At 54.3% G+C, this 19,014-nt stretch overlaps 1 protein-coding gene across 2 annotated transcripts in view; it reads left to right on the plus strand.

The window, feature by feature from the left end:
* The first annotated feature begins 264 nt into the window (after positions 1 to 264).
* The window catches only part of LOC147086422 (threonine--tRNA ligase 1, cytoplasmic-like), a 73,211-nt gene continuing 54,461 nt past the window's right edge, over positions 265 to 19,014 (plus strand). Inside the window, exons 1-5 of one of the 2 annotated variants that reach the window (XM_085978529.1) lie at positions 265 to 427; positions 3,563 to 3,643; positions 4,459 to 4,649; positions 13,852 to 13,975; positions 18,434 to 18,555. In XM_085978529.1, the coding sequence (XP_085834655.1) occupies positions 338 to 427; positions 3,563 to 3,643; positions 4,459 to 4,649; positions 13,852 to 13,975; positions 18,434 to 18,555 (608 nt within the window). In that variant the 5' untranslated portion in view covers positions 265 to 337. The remainder of the gene's footprint in view (positions 428 to 3,562; positions 3,644 to 4,458; positions 4,650 to 13,851; positions 13,976 to 18,433; positions 18,556 to 19,014) is intronic. The other variant, XM_085978528.1, reaches the window with a different exon arrangement.

The raw sequence follows: 19,014 nt of genomic DNA on the forward strand, positions 1-19,014 counted from the left end.
GCCCACTGAGCCACAGCTGACAGTGTGATGTTACTATGGTGGAAGGAGGCTCGTGTGGAGCATAAACACCAGCATGGACCAGGTGGGCCGAATGGCCTGTCCCTGTGTTGTCAGTTTCTGGCTGAAATAACACCCAGATGTGCTCACATTGCCGACCCCGGAAGGGTTCAGGCGCAGCACTATGCGGAAGAGCGAGGCTTTGGCTGATGGGGGCGCGGACCAATCGGGAGGCGGGCTGCTCCAATTGCTACATTGCTGTGACCAATAGGCAGGCTGGCGGGGCGGGGCCCGTGGCGACCGTCATGGCGGCGCCCATGGGAGAAACAGGCTGAGCAGAATGTCTCTGGCTCTTTGGAGTCTGTCCGCCAGGAGGTTGGGGCTCTGTCGCTTCCCCACCGCTTCTGAGCCTCGCCTGCGACGCTGCTGGGTCTGTTGGACTCTTCATTTACTGAATGCACCGTGTCTGAAAGCTTAAAATAATTCCAAGTCCTTTTGTTGTTAAATCCTTTCTCACACTCTTAGTAATAACATAGACTTTGCTGTGCTTCCCTGATGTGATGGGGTGCTTTTTGTACTGGAGAAAGTCAGCTGTGGCTCAGTGGGTAGCACTCTCACTCGCCTCTGAGCCTGAAGGTCGTGGGTTCGAGTCCCAGCCCAGAGACTTGAGCACAAAAATCTAGGCTGACACTCCCAGTACTGAGGGAGGGCCGCACTGTCGGAGGGGCAGCGCTGAGGGAGCGCCGCACTGTCGGAGGGGCAGCGCTGAGGGAGCGCTGCACTGTCGGAGGGGCAGCGCTGAGGGAGCGCCGCGCTGTCGGAGGGGCAGCGCTGAGGGAGCACCGCACTATCGGAGTGGTGGTACTGAGGGAGCGCCGCACTGTCGGAGGGGCAGCGCTGAGGGAGCGCTGCACTGTCGGAGGGACAGTACTGAGGGAGTGCCGCACTGTCGGAGATGCGGTACTGAGGGAGCACCACACTATCGGAGTGGTGGTACTGAGGGAGCGCCGCACTGTCGGAGTGGTGGTACTGAGGGAGCGCCGCAGTACTGAGGGAGCGCCGCACTGTCGGAGGGGCAGTACTGAGGGAGCGCCGCACTGTCGGAGGGGCAGTACTGAGTGAGCGCCGCACTGTCGGAGGGGCAGTACTGAGGGAGTGCCGCACTGTCGGAGGGGCAGTACTGAGTGAGCGCCGCACTGTCGGAGGAGCGGTACTGAGGGAGCGCTGCACTGTCGGAGGGGCAGTACTGAGGGAGGGCTGCACTGTTGGAGGTGCCGTCTTTTGATGAGACATTAAACCGAGGACCTGTCTGCCCTCTCATGCGGACGTAAAAGATCCCTATTTTGAAGACGAGCAGGGGCGTTCTCCCCAGGGTCAATATTTATCCTTCAACCAACATCACTAAAATAGATTATCTGGTCATTATCACATAATGTGTGGGAGCTTGCTGTCCGCAAATTGGCTGCTGCGTTTCCTACGTTAGAATCATGACTGCACTTCGAAAGTACTTTATTGGTTGTGAAGCGCTTTGGAACGTCCTGAGGTTGTGAAAGGTGCTGTGGAAATGCAGGTCTATTTGCTACCGGGATACATCAATCAGGGAATCCCAGGTTCCATCCCTGGCTTGTATTGTTCAATGTAACAACAGAGCCATAACTGTATGAAAGGAGGCCAGTCAGCCCATTAGGCCGGTGCCATCTCTTTGCTGGAATAATCCCAGTGCCCTGTTGCCTCCCCACAGCCCTGTGTCTTCCTCTGCCTCGAAGGAGGCTGCAATAACACCCTTCAGTTCGGAAGGGGGGAAATGTTTTTTAAAATTCATTCATGGGATGTGGGCGTCGCTGGCAAGGGCCAGCATTTATTGCCCATCCCTAGTTGCCCTTGAGAAGGTGGTGAGCTGCCTTCTTGAACTGCTGCAGTCCCGTGTGGTGAAGGTGCTCCCACAGTGCTGTTAGGGAGGGAGTTCCAGGATTCTGACCCAGCGACGATGAAGGAACGGCCGATATATTTTCACCACTCCCGATCACTATCCCTTCCACATTAATAGAGGAACCTCTGTTCACCTCGGGGATCTGTAATAAAGCAAGGCCTCAGCATTTTACAGATAAGGTCCCGCATAAGAGATTAGTGTGTAAAGTTAAAGCACGTGGGATTGGGGGCAAGGTACTGACTTGGATAGAGAACTGGTCGGCAGACAGGAAGCAAAGAGTTGGAATAAATGGGTCTTTTTCCAAGTGGCAGGCAGTGACTAGTGGGGTACCGCAGGGATCGGTGCTAGGACCCCAGCTATTCACAATATATATTAATGATCTAGACGAGGGGATTAGATGTAATATCTCCAAGTTTGCAGATGACGCAAAGCTGGGTGGGCGTGTGTGCTGTGAGGAGGATGCCGAGAAACTCCAGTATGATTTGGACAGGTTGGGTGATTGGGCAGTTCATGGCAGATGCAGTATAATGTGGATAAATGCGAGGTTATCCACTTTGGTGGCAAAAACAGGAAGGCAGATTATTATCTGAATGGCAATAGATTGGGAGAAGGGGAAGTGCAACGAGACCTGGGTGCCCTTGTGCACCAGTCGCTGAAGGTAAGCATGCAGGTGCAGCAGGCGGTTAAGAAGGCAAATGGTATGTTGGCCTTCATAGCGAGAGGGTTTGAGTACAGGAGCAAGGATGTCTTGCTGCAGTTGTACAGGGCCTTGGTGAGACCGCACCTTGAGTATTGTGTGCAGTTTTGGTTGCCTTATCTGAGGAAGGATGTTCTTGCCATGGAGGGAGTGCAGTGAAGATTCACCAGACTGATACCTGGGATGGCAGGAATGACGTATGAGGAGAGATTGGGTCGATTGGGCTTATACTCGCTGGAGTTTAGAAGAATGAGAGGGGATCTCATTGAAACTTATAAAACTCTAACAGGACTAGACAGACTAGATGCAGGGAGGATGTTCCCGATGGTCGGGGAGTCCAGAACCAGGGGTCACAGTCTAAGGATAAGGGGTAAGCCATTTAGGACTGAGATGAGGAGGAATTTCTTCACCCAGAGAGTGGTGAACCTGTGGAATTCTCTACCACAGAAGGCAGTGGAGGCCAATTCATTAAATATATTCAAGAAGGAGTTGGATATATTTCTTAAGGCTAAAGGGATCAAGGAGTATGGGGAGAAGGCAGGGACAGCGTACTGAATTTGGATGATCAGCCATGATCTCATTGAATGGCGGAGCAGGCTCGAGGGGCCGAATGGGCTACTCCTGCTCCTACTGTGTTTCTATGTACCTCGAGAGCTGAGGTCAAAGGACAGAGCGTTTGAACTTTTGCAGCCATAATCATTGAATGTTACAGCACAGGAGGAGGCCCTTCGGCCCATCGGGCCTGTGCCGGCTCTTTGAACGAGCTCTCCAATTAGTCCCACTCCCCCCTGCTCTCTCCCCACAGCCCTGCAATTTTTTCCCTTCGAGTATTTATCCAATTGCCTTTTGAAAGTTACTATTGAATCTGCTTCCACCGCCCTTTCAGGCAGCGCGTTCCAGATCACAACATAATGACCTCCTTTCACCTTCATTGATAGGGAACAGCCAAAGCGGCACCTTGTAACGAACATACGGGCAAACGTGGCACAAAAGGCAGTGAGGATGGCGGTGGAACGCAGGTAAGTGACATAAAAAAAAAAAATAAACTGTCTTCTTTATTCGTAGATGGGATGTGGGCGTCGCTGGCAAGGCCGGCATTTATTGCCCGTCCCTAGTTGCCCCTTGAGAAGGTGGTGGTGAGCCGCTGCCTTGAACCGCTGCAGTCCGTGTGGTGAAGGTGCTCCCACAGTGCTGTTAGGGAGGGAGTTCCAGGATTTTGACCCAGCGACGATGAAGGAACGGCCGAAATATTTCCAAGTCGGGATGGTGTGTGTGACTTGGAGGGGAACTTGGAGGTGCTGGTGTTCCCATGCGCCTGCTGCCCTTGTCCTTCTAGGTGGAAGAGGTGGCGGGTTTGGGAGGTGCTGCCGAAGAAGCCTTGGCGAGTTGCTGCAGTGCATCTTGTAGATGGTACACACTGCAGCCACGGTGCGCCGGTGGTGGAGGGAGTGAATGTTTAAGGTGGTGGATGGGGTGCCAATCAAGCGGGCTGCTTTGTCCTGGATGGTGTCGAGCTTCTTGAGTGTTGTTGGAGCTGCACTCATCCAGGCAAGTGGAGAGTATTCCATCACACTCCTGACTTGTGCCTTGTAGATGGTGGAAAGGCATAGAATCACAGGATGATACAGCACAGAATGAGGCCATTCAGCCCATCATGCCTGTGCCAGCTCTTTGAAAGAGCTCTCCAATTAATCCCACTCTGTTGCTCTATCCCCATAGCCCTGTAATTTTATCCCCTTCAGTTGCTGATTCGAGGTGGGCGTTATTTCCCCGCATTTTCCAGTTTTTCTTCCTGTCCTGGCTCACAGACGCAAATTCTTTCTGTGCCCTCCAGGCGAAGCCTTGGCCCCCGTACATCGAGGAGCGGCTACTGCGGTTTGAGAAGCTAAAGGCAGCTCACGATGAAATCCTTCGAGAAAGAGTTTCGAAGGAGAGTCGGCCGATCAAGGTCCGCCTGCCGGACGGGAAGTGCGTGGAGGCCGAGTCGTGGAAAACCAGTCCGTATCAGATCACCAGAACAGTCAGGTCAGAGCACCACACAGTATTTACCGCACCGAAACAGGCCGCTTGGCACAACCGGTCCGTGCCGGTGTTTATTCCCCACACCAGCCTCCTCCCACCCCTCTTCATCTCACCCCATCAACACCAGCCTCCTCCCACCCCTCTTCATCTCACCCCATCAACACCAGCCTCCTCCCACCCCTCTTCATCTCACCACATCAACACCAGCCTCCTCCCACCCCTCTTCATCTCACCCCATCAACACCAGCCCCCTCCCACCCCTCTTCATCTCACCCTATCAACACCAGCCTCCTCCCACCCCTCTTCATCTCACTCCATCAACACCAGCCTCCTCCCACCCCTCTTCATCTCACCCCATCAACACCAGCCCCCTCCCACCCCTCTTCATCTCACCCCATCAACACCAGCCTCCTCCCACCCCTCTTCATCTCACTCCATCAACACCAGCCTCCTCCCACCCCTCTTCATCTCACCCCATCAACACCAGCCTCCTCCCACTCCTCTTCATCTCACCCCATCCACACCAGCCTCCTCCCACCCCTCTTCATCTCACCCCATCAACACCAGCCTCCTCCCACTCCTCTTCATCTCACCCCATCCACACCAGCCTCCTCCCACCCCTCTTCATCTCACCCCATCAACACCAGCCTCCTCCCACCCCTCTTCATCTCACCCCATCAACACCAGCCTCCTCCCACCCCTCTTCATCTCACCACATCAACACCAGCCTCCTCCCACCCCTCTTCATCTCACTCCATCAACACCAGCCTCCTCCCACCCCTCTTCATCTCACCCCATCAACACCAGCCTCCTCCCACCCCTCTTCATCTCACCCCATCAACACCAGCCTCCTCCCACCCCTCTTCATCTCACCCCATCAACACCAGTCTCCTCCCGCCCCTCTTCATCTCACCCCATCAACACCAGCCTCATCAACACCAGCCTCCTCCCACCCCTCTTCATCTCACCCCATCAACACCAGCCTCCTCCCACCCCTCTTCATCTCACCCCATCAACACCAGCCTCCTCCCACCCCTCTTCATCTCACCCCATCAACACCAGCCTCCTCCCACCCCTCTTCATCACATCCCATCAACACCAGCCCCCTCCCACCCCTCTTCATCTCACCCCATCAACACCAGCCTCATCAACACCAGCCTCCTCCCACCCCTCTTCATCTCACCCCGTCAACACCAGTCTCCTCCCACCTCTCTTCATCTCACCCCGTCAACACCAGTCTCCTCCCACCCCTCTTCATCTCACCCCATCAACACCAGCCTCCTCCCACCCCTCTTCATCTCACCCCATCAACACCAGCCTCCTCCCACCCCTCTTCATCTCACCTCATCAACACCAGCCTCCTCCCACCCCTCTTCATCTCACCCCATCAACACCAGCCTCCTCCCACCCCCTCTTCATCTCACCCCATCAACACCAGCCTCCTCCCACCCCTCTTCATCTCACCCCATCAACACCAGCCCCCTCCCACCCCTCTTCATCTCACCCCATCAACACCAGCCTCCTCCCACCCCTCTTCATCTCACCCATCAACACCAGCCTCCTCCCATCCCCTCTTCATCTCACCCCATCAACACCAGCCTCCTCCCACCCCTCTTCATCTCCCCACATCAACACCAGCCTCCTCCCACCCCTCTTCATCTCCCCACATCAACACCAGCCTCCTCCCACCCCTCTTCATCTCCCCCCATCAACACCAGCCTCCTCCCACCCCTCTTCATCTCACCTCATCAACACCAGCCTCCTCCCACCCCTCTTCATCTCACCCCATCAACACCAGCCTCCTCCCACCCCTCTTCATCTCACCCCATCAACACCAGCCTCCTCCCACCCCTCTTCATCTCACCCCATCAACACCAGCCTCCTCCCACCCTTCTTCATCTCACTCCATCAACACCAGCCTCCTCCCACCCCTCTTCATCTCACCCCATCAACACCAGCCTCCTCCCACCCCTCTTCATCTCACCCCATCAACACCAGCCTCCTCCCGCCCCCCTTCATCTCACCCCATCAACACCAGCCTCCTCCCACCCCTCTTCATCTCACCCCATCAACACCAGCCTCCTCCCACCCCTCTTCATCTCACTCCATCAACACCAGCCTCCTCCCACCCCTCTTCATCTCACCCCATCAACACCAGCCTCCTCCCACCCCTCTTCATCTCACCCCATCAACACCAGCCTCCTCCCACCCCTCTTCATCTCACCCCATCAACACCAGCCTCCTCCCACTCCTCTTCATCTCACCCCATCAACACCAGCCTCCTCCCACCCCTCTTCATCTCACCCCATCAACACCAGCCTCCTCCCACCCCTCTTCATCTCACCCCATCAACACCAGCCTCCTCCCACCCCTCTTCATCTCACCCCATCAACACCAGCCTCCTCCCACCCCTCTTCATCTCACCCCATCAACACCAGCCTCCTCCCACCCCTCTTCATCTCACCCCATCAACACCAGCCTCCTCCCACCCCTCTTCATCTCACCTCATCAACACCAGCCTCCTCCCACCCCTCTTCATCTCACCCCATCAACACCAGCCTCCTCCCACCCTTCTTCATCTCACTCCATCAACACCAGCCTCCTCCCACCCCTCTTCATCTCACCCCATGCACACCAGCCTCCTCCCACCCCTCTTCATCTCACCCCATCAACACCAGCCTCCTCCCACCCCTCTTCATCTCACCTCATCCACACCAGCCTCCTCCCACCCCTCTTCATCTCACCACATCAACACCAGCCTCCTCCCACCCCTCTTCATCTCACTCCATCAACACCAGCCTCCTCCCACCCCTCTTCATCTCACCCCATCAACACCAGCCTCCTCCCACCCCTCTTCATCTCACCCCATCAACACCAGCCTCCTCCCACCCCTCTTCATCTCACCTCATCAACACCAGTCTCCTCCCGCCCCTCTTCATCTCACCCCATCAACACCAGCCTCATCAACACCAGCCTCCTCCCACCCCTCTTCATCTCACCCCATCAACACCAGCCTCCTCCCACCCCTCTTCATCTCACCCCATCAACACCAGCCTCCTCCCACCCCTCTTCATCTCACCCCATCAACACCAGCCTCCTCCCACCCCTCTTCATCACATCCCATCAACACCAGCCCCCTCCCACCCCTCTTCATCTCACTCCATCAACACCAGCCTCATCAACACCAGCCTCCTCCCACCCCTCTTCATCTCACCCCGTCAACACCAGTCTCCTCCCACCCCTCTTCATCTCACCCCGTCAACACCAGTCTCCTCCCACCCCTCTTCATCTCACCCCATCAACACCAGCCTCCTCCCACCCCTCTTCATCTCACCCCATCAACACCAGCCTCCTCCCACCCCTCTTCATCTCACCTCATCAACACCAGCCTCCTCCCACCCCTCTTCATTTCACCCCATCAACACCAGCCTCCTCCACCCCGTCTTCATCTCACCCCATCAACACCAGCCTCCTCCCACCCCTCTTCATCTCACCTCATCAACACCAGTCTCCTCCCACCCCTCTTCATCTCACCCCATCAACACCAGCCTCCTCCACCCCGTCTTCATCTCACCTCATCAACACCAGCCTCCTCCCACCCCTCTTCATCTCACCCCATCAACACCAGCCTCATCAACACCAGCCTCCTCCCACCCCTCTTCATCTCACCCATCAACACCAGCCTCCTCCCATCCCCTCTTCATCTCACCCATCAACACCAGCCTCCTCCCAACCCTCTTCATCTCACCCCATCAACACCAGCCCCCTCCCACCCCTCTTCATCTCACCCCATCAACACCAGCCTCCTCCCACCCCTCTTCATCTCACCCCATCAACACCAGCCTCCTCCCACCCCTCTTCATCACATCCCATCAACACCAGCCCCCTCCCACCCCTCTTCATCTCACCCCATCAACACCAGCCTCATCAACACCAGCCTCCTCCCACCCCTCTTCATCTCACCCCGTCAACACCAGTCTCCTCCCACCTCTCTTCATCTCACCCCGTCAACACCAGTCTCCTCCCACCCCTCTTCATCTCACCCCATCAACACCAGCCTCCTCCCACCCCTCTTCATCTCACCCCATCAACACCAGCCTCCTCCCACCCCTCTTCATCTCACCTCATCAACACCAGCCTCCTCCCACCCCTCTTCATCTCACCCCATCAACACCAGCCTCCTCCCACCCCCTCTTCATCTCACCCCATCAACACCAGCCTCCTCCCACCCCTCTTCATCTCACCCCATCAACACCAGCCCCCTCCCACCCCTCTTCATCTCACCCCATCAACACCAGCCTCCTCCCACCCCTCTTCATCTCACCCATCAACACCAGCCTCCTCCCATCCCCTCTTCATCTCACCCCATCAACACCAGCCTCCTCCCACCCCTCTTCATCTCCCCACATCAACACCAGCCTCCTCCCACCCCTCTTCATCTCCCCACATCAACACCAGCCTCCTCCCACCCCTCTTCATCTCCCCCCATCAACACCAGCCTCCTCCCACCCCTCTTCATCTCACCTCATCAACACCAGCCTCCTCCCACCCCTCTTCATCTCACCCCATCAACACCAGCCTCCTCCCACCCCTCTTCATCTCACCCCATCAACACCAGCCTCCTCCCACCCCTCTTCATCTCACCCCATCAACACCAGCCTCCTCCCACCCTTCTTCATCTCACTCCATCAACACCAGCCTCCTCCCACCCCTCTTCATCTCACCCCATCAACACCAGCCTCCTCCCACCCCTCTTCATCTCACCCCATCAACACCAGCCTCCTCCCGCCCCCCTTCATCTCACCCCATCAACACCAGCCTCCTCCCACCCCTCTTCATCTCACCCCATCAACACCAGCCTCCTCCCACCCCTCTTCATCTCACTCCATCAACACCAGCCTCCTCCCACCCCTCTTCATCTCACCCCATCAACACCAGCCTCCTCCCACCCCTCTTCATCTCACCCCATCAACACCAGCCTCCTCCCACCCCTCTTCATCTCACCCCATCAACACCAGCCTCCTCCCACTCCTCTTCATCTCACCCCATCAACACCAGCCTCCTCCCACCCCTCTTCATCTCACCCCATCAACACCAGCCTCCTCCCACCCCTCTTCATCTCACCCCATCAACACCAGCCTCCTCCCACCCCTCTTCATCTCACCCCATCAACACCAGCCTCCTCCCACCCCTCTTCATCTCACCCCATCAACACCAGCCTCCTCCCACCCCTCTTCATCTCACCCCATCAACACCAGCCTCCTCCCACCCCTCTTCATCTCACCTCATCAACACCAGCCTCCTCCCACCCCTCTTCATCTCACCCCATCAACACCAGCCTCCTCCCACCCTTCTTCATCTCACTCCATCAACACCAGCCTCCTCCCACCCCTCTTCATCTCACCCCATGCACACCAGCCTCCTCCCACCCCTCTTCATCTCACCCCATCAACACCAGCCTCCTCCCACCCCTCTTCATCTCACCTCATCCACACCAGCCTCCTCCCACCCCTCTTCATCTCACCACATCAACACCAGCCTCCTCCCACCCCTCTTCATCTCACTCCATCAACACCAGCCTCCTCCCACCCCTCTTCATCTCACCCCATCAACACCAGCCTCCTCCCACCCCTCTTCATCTCACCCCATCAACACCAGCCTCCTCCCACCCCTCTTCATCTCACCTCATCAACACCAGTCTCCTCCCGCCCCTCTTCATCTCACCCCATCAACACCAGCCTCATCAACACCAGCCTCCTCCCACCCCTCTTCATCTCACCCCATCAACACCAGCCTCCTCCCACCCCTCTTCATCTCACCCCATCAACACCAGCCTCCTCCCACCCCTCTTCATCTCACCCCATCAACACCAGCCTCCTCCCACCCCTCTTCATCACATCCCATCAACACCAGCCCCCTCCCACCCCTCTTCATCTCACTCCATCAACACCAGCCTCATCAACACCAGCCTCCTCCCACCCCTCTTCATCTCACCCCGTCAACACCAGTCTCCTCCCACCCCTCTTCATCTCACCCCGTCAACACCAGTCTCCTCCCACCCCTCTTCATCTCACCCCATCAACACCAGCCTCCTCCCACCCCTCTTCATCTCACCCCATCAACACCAGCCTCCTCCCACCCCTCTTCATCTCACCTCATCAACACCAGCCTCCTCCCACCCCTCTTCATCTCACCCCATCAACACCAGCCTCCTCCCACCCCCTCTTCATCTCACCCCATCAACACCAGCCTCCTCCCACCCCTCTTCATCTCACCCCATCAACACCAGCCTCCTCCACCCCGTCTTCATCTCACCTCATCAACACCAGCCTCCTCCCACCCCTCTTCATCTCACCCCATCAACACCAGCCTCATCAACACCAGCCTCCTCCCACCCCTCTTCATCTCACCCATCAACACCAGCCTCCTCCCATCCCCTCTTCATCTCACCCATCAACACCAGCCTCCTCCCAACCCTCTTCATCTCACCCCATCAACACCAGCCCCCTCCCACCCCTCTTCATCTCACCCCATCAACACCAGCCCCCTCCCACCCCTCTTCATCTCACCCATCAACACCAGCCTCCTCCCACCCCTCTTCATCTCACCCCATCAACACCAGCCTCCTCCCACCCCTCTTCATCTCACCCCGTCAACACCAACCTCCTCCCACCCCTCTTCATCTCACCCCATCAACACCAGCCCCCTCCCACCCCTCTTCATCTCACCCCATCAACACCAGCCTCCTCCCACCCCTCTTCATCTCACCCCATCAACACCAGCCTCCTCCCACCCCTCTTCATCTCACCCCATCAACACCAGCCTCCTCCCACCCCTCTTCATCTCACCCCATCACCATATCCCTCTAATCCTTTCTCCCTCATGTGTTTATCCAGCTTCCCCTTAAATGCATCGATACTATTCGCCTCAACCACTCCCTGTGGGAGCGAGTTCCACATTCTCACCACTCTCAGGGTAAAGAAGTTTCTCCTGAATTCCCCTTTGGATTTATTAGTGACTGTCTTCTATTGATGGCCCCTAGTTCTGGTCTCCCCCACAAGTGGAAACATCTTCTCTCCGTCTACCCTATCGAACCCTTTCATAATCTTAAAGTCCTCGATCAGGTCACCCCTCAACCTTCTCTCTTCTAGAGAAAAGAGCCCCCGCCTGGTCAAACTTTCCTGATGGTTCTAACCTCTCAGTTCTGGTATCATCCTTGTCAATCTTTTTTGCACCTTCTCCAGTGTCTCTATATCTTTTTTGTAATGTGGAGACCAGAACAGTGCACAGTGCTCCAAGTGTGGTCTAACCAAGGTATATGGAGACCAGAACTGTGCGCAGTGCTCCAAGTGTGGTCTAACCAAGGTATATGGAGACCAGAACTGTGCGCAGTGCTCCAAGTGTGGTCTAACCAAGGTATATGGAGACCAGAACTGTGCACGGTGCTCCAAGTGTGGTCTAATCAAGGTTCGAAACAAGTTTAACGTAACTTTCAATTCTATCCCTCTAGAAATGAACCCCAGTGCTTGGTTTGCTTTTGTTATGGCCTTATTAACCAGCGTCACTGCTTTTAGTGATTTGTGAATCTCGACCCCCAGATCTCTCTGTTTCTCTACCCCATTTAGATACTGAGAACACACATAACTGAAAGATGGAGCCTCAAAGAAAGCAGGAAATTGTCTGGTTCAACATAGGGAACCTTCTGAGGTTCAGATTGAAGCAGGTTGTTGTAACAGTGTATTCAGCATTGAAACTGTGCTGTACCTGTCCTGGGAGTGTTTGATGGGACAGTGTAGAGGGAGCTTTACTCTGTATCTAACCCGTGCTGTACCTGCCCTGGGAGTGTTTGATGGGGCAGTGTAGAGGGAGCTTTACTCTGTATCTAACCCGTGCTGTACCTGCCCTGGGAGTGTTTGATGGGGACAGTGTCGAGGGAGCTTTACTCTGTATCTAACCCGTGCTGTACCCGCCCTGGGTGTGTTTGATGGGTGCAGTGTAGAGGGAGTTTTACTCTGTATCTAACCCGTGCTGTACCTGCCCTGGGAGTGTTTGATGGGACAGTGTAGAGGGAGCTTTACTCTGTATCTAACCTGTGCTGTACCTGCCCTGGGAGTGTTTGATGGGACAGTGTAGAGGGAGCTTTACTTTGTATCTAACCCATCCCTGCCCTGGGAGTGTTTGATGGGGCAGTGTAGAGGGAGCTTTACTCTGTATCTAACCCCGTGTTGTACCTGCCCTGGGAGTGTTTGATGGGACAGTGTAGAGGGAGCTTTACTCTGTATCTAACCCGTGCTGTACCTGCCCTGGGAGTGTTTGATGGGACAGTGTAGAGGGAGCTTTACTCTGTATCTAACCCGTGCTGTACCTGCCCTGGGAGTGTTTGATGGGACAGTGTAGAGGGAGCTTTACTTTGTATCTAACCCATCCCTGCCCTGGGAGTGTTCTGAGAAGAGTTCCAATCTCTCTGGGGAGCACAAAGCTCAGGGAGACACTGAATTAAGACTTTGTTTGGTGCAACCGTGAGTCCTAATGGGCTGTCGGAAGAGCTGTAACAGGGCTGTGTTAGGTTAGTGAGCCGTGGCGAGGTGAGCTACCCTCCAAGATGGTAGATAGGGCAGGTTCACGCCTGGGGTTCCGACACTATATAGGAGCTGATTCAGGAGCAAGCTTGGGTGACGGTTGAGAGGGGTTACGGTGGTGAGCTGCAAAGAGAGACTGGAGAAGCTGGGATTGTTCTCCTTAGAGCAGAGAAGGTTAAGAGGAGATTTAATAGAGGCGTTCAAAATCCTGAAGGGTTTTGATGGAGTAAATAAGGAGAAAGTGTTTCCAGTGGCAGGAGGTTCGGTAACCAGAGGACACAGATTGAAGATAAATAGCAAAAGAACCAGAGGGGAGAGAAGAGATTTTTTTTACGCAGCGAGTTGTTGTGATCTGGAATGCGCTGCCTGAAAGGCGGTGGAAGCAGATTCAATAGTAACTTTCAAAAGGGAATTGGAGAAATACTTTGAAAGGGAGAAATTCACAGGGCTGTGGGGAAAGAGCAGGGGGGGAGTGGGACTAATTGGAGAGCTCGTTCAAAGAGCCGGCACAGGCCCGATGGGCCGAATGGCCTCCCTTTGTGCTGTGTGATTCCATGATATCTTCCCGCTGACCAGGGGGACAAGGTTTAATTCTTTCTTTTTGCTCTGTGTTTTTGGGCTGTCAGTCGGGGACTGGCGGACGGGGCAGTGGTGGCCCGGGTAAACGGCGTGCTGTGGGATCTGCAGCGACCGCTAGAGGAAGACTCGACCGTGGAGCTTCTGACATTCGACAGCGAGGCAGCGAAGGCGGTGAGTAAGGGGAGAGCGCGAGACCGGAGCCCGACTGCTTTGTGTCTGCCCTGGGGGCTGCACCAGCTCAGAGAACTCTGTATAGGAACAGGAGGAGGCCCATTCAGCCCCTCGAGCCTGTTACACAGGAACAGGAGGAGGCCCATTCAGCCCCTCGAGCCTGTTACACAGGAACAGGAGGAGGCCCATACAGCCCCTCGAGCCTGTTACACAGGAACAGGAGGAGGCCCATTCAGCCCCTTGAGCCTGTTACACAGGAACAGGAGGAGGCCCATTCAGCCCCTCGAGCCTGTTACACAGGAACAGGAGGAGGCCCATTCAGCCCCTCGAGCCTGTTACACCGGAACAGGAGGAGGCCGTTCAGCCCCTCGAGCCTGTTACACAGGAACAGGAGGAGGCCATTCAGCCCCTCGAGCCTGTTACACAGGAACAGGAGGAGGCCATTCAGCCCCTCGAGCCTGTTCCGCCATTCAGTGAGATCAAGACGGATCTGTATCTTAACTCCATCCACCCGCCTGGGTTCCCTCACCCCTTTTTCTAGCATTTTAACATAAGTGGTAAATCGAATTGAGACACAGAGGCTTTTTGCGTTTCCAAGTTCCGTTTTATTAACCAGGGGAGTTTGATCCTGAATCCGTCAGAAATGGTTCTTTGGACTCGATCAGCGATAGTCCCCGTGATCCCCTTACCCAAAAAAAACTATCAATCCCAGTCTTGAAAGCTCTAATTGACCCCCAGCATCCACAGCTTTTTTGGGGGGAGCGAGTTCCAGATTTCCACCACCCTTTGTGTGAAGAAGTGCTTCCCGACATCACCCCTGAACGGCCTGGCTCTAATTTTAAGGTGACGCCCCCCCCCCCCCCCCCCCCTTGTTCTGGACTCCCCCCACCAGAGGAAATAGTTTCTGTCTCTCTACCCCATCGAATCCTTTAATCATCTTAAACACCTCGATTAGATCACCCCTTAATCTTCTAAACTCGAGGGAACACGAGCCCAGTCTGTGTAACCTGTCCTGGTAATTTAACCCTTTCAGCCCCCGGGTATCACTCTTGTGAATCTGGGCTGCTCCCCCTCGAAGGCCAAGAGGAGATTTGATAGAGGTGCTCAAAGTCAAGAAAGGTTTGTTAGAGTAAATAAGGAGAAACTGTTTCCAGTAGCAGAGGGGTCGAAAACAGAGAAACATAGAAGATAGGAGCACGAGTCGGCCATTCGGCCCCTCGAGCCTGCTCCGCCATTCAATGAGATCATGGCTGATCATCCAAATTCAGTACCCTGTCCCTGCCTTCTCCCCATATCCCTTGATCCCTTTAGCCTTAAGAAATATATCTAACTCCTTCTTGAATATATTTAATGAATTGGCCTCCACTGCCTTGTGTGGTAGAGAATTCCACAGGTTCACCACTCTCTGGGTGAAGAAATTCCTCCTCATCTCAGTCCTAAATGGCTTACCCCGTATCCTTAGACTGTGACCCCTGGTTCTGGACTCCCCCGCCATCGGGAACATCCTTCCTGCATCTAGTCTGTCTAGTCCTGTTAGAATTTTATAAGTTTCAATGAGATCCCCTCTCATTCTTCTAAACTCCAGCGAGTACAAGCCCAATCGACCCAATCTCTCCTCATACGTCATTCCTGCCATCCCAGGGGGCACAGATTTAAAGTAAATGGTGGAAGGTTTAGAGGGGATTCAAGGGGAAATTTCTTCACCCAGAGGGTGTTGGGGGTCTGGAACTCACTGCCTGAAAGGGTGGTAGAGGCAGGAACCCTCACCACATTTAAAAAGTCCTTGGATGTGCCCTTGGGATGCTGTAACCTGCAGGGCTACGGACCAGGAGCTGGGAAGTGGGATTAACCTGGATGGCTCCTTGTTGGCCGGCGCGGACACGATGGGCCGAATGGCCTCCTCCCGCGCTGTTAACGTTCTGTGATTCTGGGACACAGATTTAAGGTGATTGGCAAAAGAACCAGAGGGGGAGAGGAGGTAACGATTTTTGACACGGCGAGTTGTTGTGATCGAAGCTCAAAGGGTTAAACTACCAAGGCCAGGTTGCACAGACTGGGCTTGTATTCCCGCGAGTTTAGAAGATTAAGGGGGTGAACAAGCCCCGAGCCTGGCCAGCCTCTCCTGATGGTTGTACCCTCTCGGTTCTGGAATCACCCATGTCGCTCTGTGAGGCCACACCTGGAGTACTGTGTGCAGTTTTGGTCTCCTTACCTAAGAAAGGATATACAGGAAACTCTTTTATTGATCCGGCACCGACGGGACCGGCGTGGTGCCAGCTGATCAAAAAGTCCGGATTACAGAGAGGTATAGTTACCCAGGTACGAGAGCTCGGTACACGGCCACAGGTGCATGAGCCCCGGTTACACGGCACTTGTGCAGGAGTCCGGGTTACATGGCCACAGATCCAGGAACCCCGGTTACACGGCCACAGATTCAGGAACCCCGGTTACATGGCCACAGATCCAGGAGTCCCTGTTGCATGGCCACAGGTGCAGGAACCCCGGTTACACGGCCACAGATCGAGGAACCCCGGTTACACGGCCACTAATATATAGTAAAACTTACCTGAACTACTCCTGAATTTTGGCGGTTAAAAGCGAGTCCCCTGTACTTGCCATAGAGGGAGTGCAGCGAAGGTTCACCAGACTGATTCCTGGGATGGCAGGACTGTCGTATGAGGAGAGATTGGGTCGACTAGGCCTGTATTCACTGGAGTTTAGAAGAATGAGAGGGGATCTCATTGAAACGTATAAAATTCTGACAGGGCTAGACAGACTGGATGCAGGGAGGATGTTTCCCCTGGCTGGGGGGGGGGGGGGGGGGTCTAGAACGAGGGGTCTCAGTCTCAGGATACGGGGTAGGACATTTAGGACTGAGACGAGGAGAAATGTCTTCACTCAGAGGGTGGGGAACCTGTGGAATTCTCTACCACAGAAGGCCGTGGAGGCCAAGTCACTGAATATATTGAAGAAGGAGATCGATAGATTCCTAGACACAAAAGGCATCAAGGGGTATGGGGAGAGAGCGGGAATATGGTATTGAGTAATTGAACCAATTGCACTCTATGGCAGTGAGGTGTGGGGACCGCTAACACAACAAGAATTTGCAAAATGGGACAAACACCCAATTGAGATCCTACATGCAGAATTCTGTAAAAGTATCCTCCGGACTCAAAGGAAAACCGTAAACAATGCATGCAGGGCGGAACTAGGCCAATATCCATTAATAATTACTATCCAAAAAAGAGCCACCAAATTTTGGAAACACCTAAAAATGAGCAACCCCCACTGCTATCATTACGAAGCCCTGCAATGCCAAAAGAGGATCATAAAGAAGAATACCCTCAGTCAACTAGTCCTGGGACTCAGTGAAGTCACTACTAACAATAACCAGCCCCAGGACAGTGACATCGTAACACAGAGAATTCGACCCAACACAATCGTCACTAAGCAAAAGGAAAAATATCTGTCATATTGGGCAGAAACAACAAAAACCCAAAACAAACTCAATTGCTACTTGGCCCTAAACAGACAATACAACATGGCTGAATACCTGACCACGGTAAAAGATAGCAAATTGAGAAAAACCTTGATTATGTACAGACTTAGTGAGCATAGCCTGGCCATCGAAAAAGGCAGACACAGACAGACCTGGCTGACGAGAGGACAGGATATGCTCTCACTGCAGTCAGGGAGTGGTGGAGACAGAGATGCACTTCCTCACAGCTTGTGGAAAATATCAGGGCATCAGGGAGAATTTCTACCCAAAATTCACAAAAATATGCCCTGAATTCAGAAATTTGAATGACGACCAAAAACTCCCATACCTACTAGGGGAAGAGAGAAATTGTGTAACCTTAGCGGCACACTATGTTACAGCTTGCCATAAACAGAGGGACAACCAGTAAACCTAAGAAAAGAGTATATACAAATTATATGAATGTTTATTTATACACTCAGGGATATATCTGTTTATACACTATGGATAGATCTCTATTTTTGTGTTCAACCATAAATGTTTTTCGATGCTTTGGCAACATAAGATGTACCTTGTCATGCCAATAAAGCGAATTGAATTGAATAGAATAGAGGATCAGCCATGATCATATTGAATGGCGGAGCAGGCTCGAATGGCCGACTCCTGCTCCTAGTTTTCGATGTTTCTATTTTACAATGGGGGTGCTGCAGTGTCGGGTTGCTGCCACAAGAGGGTCCCAGTGAGCTGTGTGGGGATTAAATCGCCATCTGGTGGTGGAGAGTGGTTACTGCGCCATTTCATGAACCTGCTGCAGAATTTGCCCAGATTTTCCCTGTCGTCCCGAGTTTTCTTTCTATTCGTTCCTGGTTATTATTGCTCATCCTTGATTGCCCCTTGAGAAGGTGTTTCTATGCTCCCGTGCTGTCGTTTCACCCTCGTGCGCCTTATTTTTTGTGTTTTGTGGGTTTTTTTTGGCGCAGGTGTACTGGCATTCCAGCGCTCACCTGCTGGGCGCGGCCTTGGAGCGGCTGTACGGGGGCTTGCTGTGCGGCGGGCCCGACACGGAGCACGGCTTTTACTACGACATGTACCTGGAAGGCAGGTGAGCACGATTTGCCCCGTCACCCCCGCTGAGCCGGAGGGCTGTGCCCGCCCCCCCACCTGTGTTGGATTCCGAGACCCCCATCCTCTTACCCCCGCCCCCCGGTGAGTCGAGGGGACCGTGTTTGGCTCCCCCCGGATTTCCATCGCTCCACCATTGGCGGCCGTGCCTTCAGCCGCCTGGGCCCCGAGCTCTGGAATTCCCTCCCTAAACCTCTCCGCTTCTCCTCCTTTAAGACGCTCCTTAAAACCAACCTCTTTGACCCAGCTTTTGGTCACCTGTCCTAATACGTGGCTCGGTGTCAGATTGTGTCTGATAATCGATCCTGTGAAGCGCTTTAGGATGTTTTACTATGTTAACGGCGCTATCGCCCGTCTCTGCCCCGCCTCAGCTCATCCACTGCTGAAACCCTCATCCATTCCTTTGCTACCTCCAGACTCGACTATTCCAACACACTCC

Source organism: Somniosus microcephalus, unplaced genomic scaffold (genome assembly GCF_052327205.1).
Source record: "Somniosus microcephalus isolate GS21.2 unplaced genomic scaffold, FLI_Smic_1.0 unresolved_chr7, whole genome shotgun sequence".
Lineage (NCBI taxonomy): Eukaryota > Metazoa > Chordata > Chondrichthyes > Squaliformes > Somniosidae > Somniosus > Somniosus microcephalus.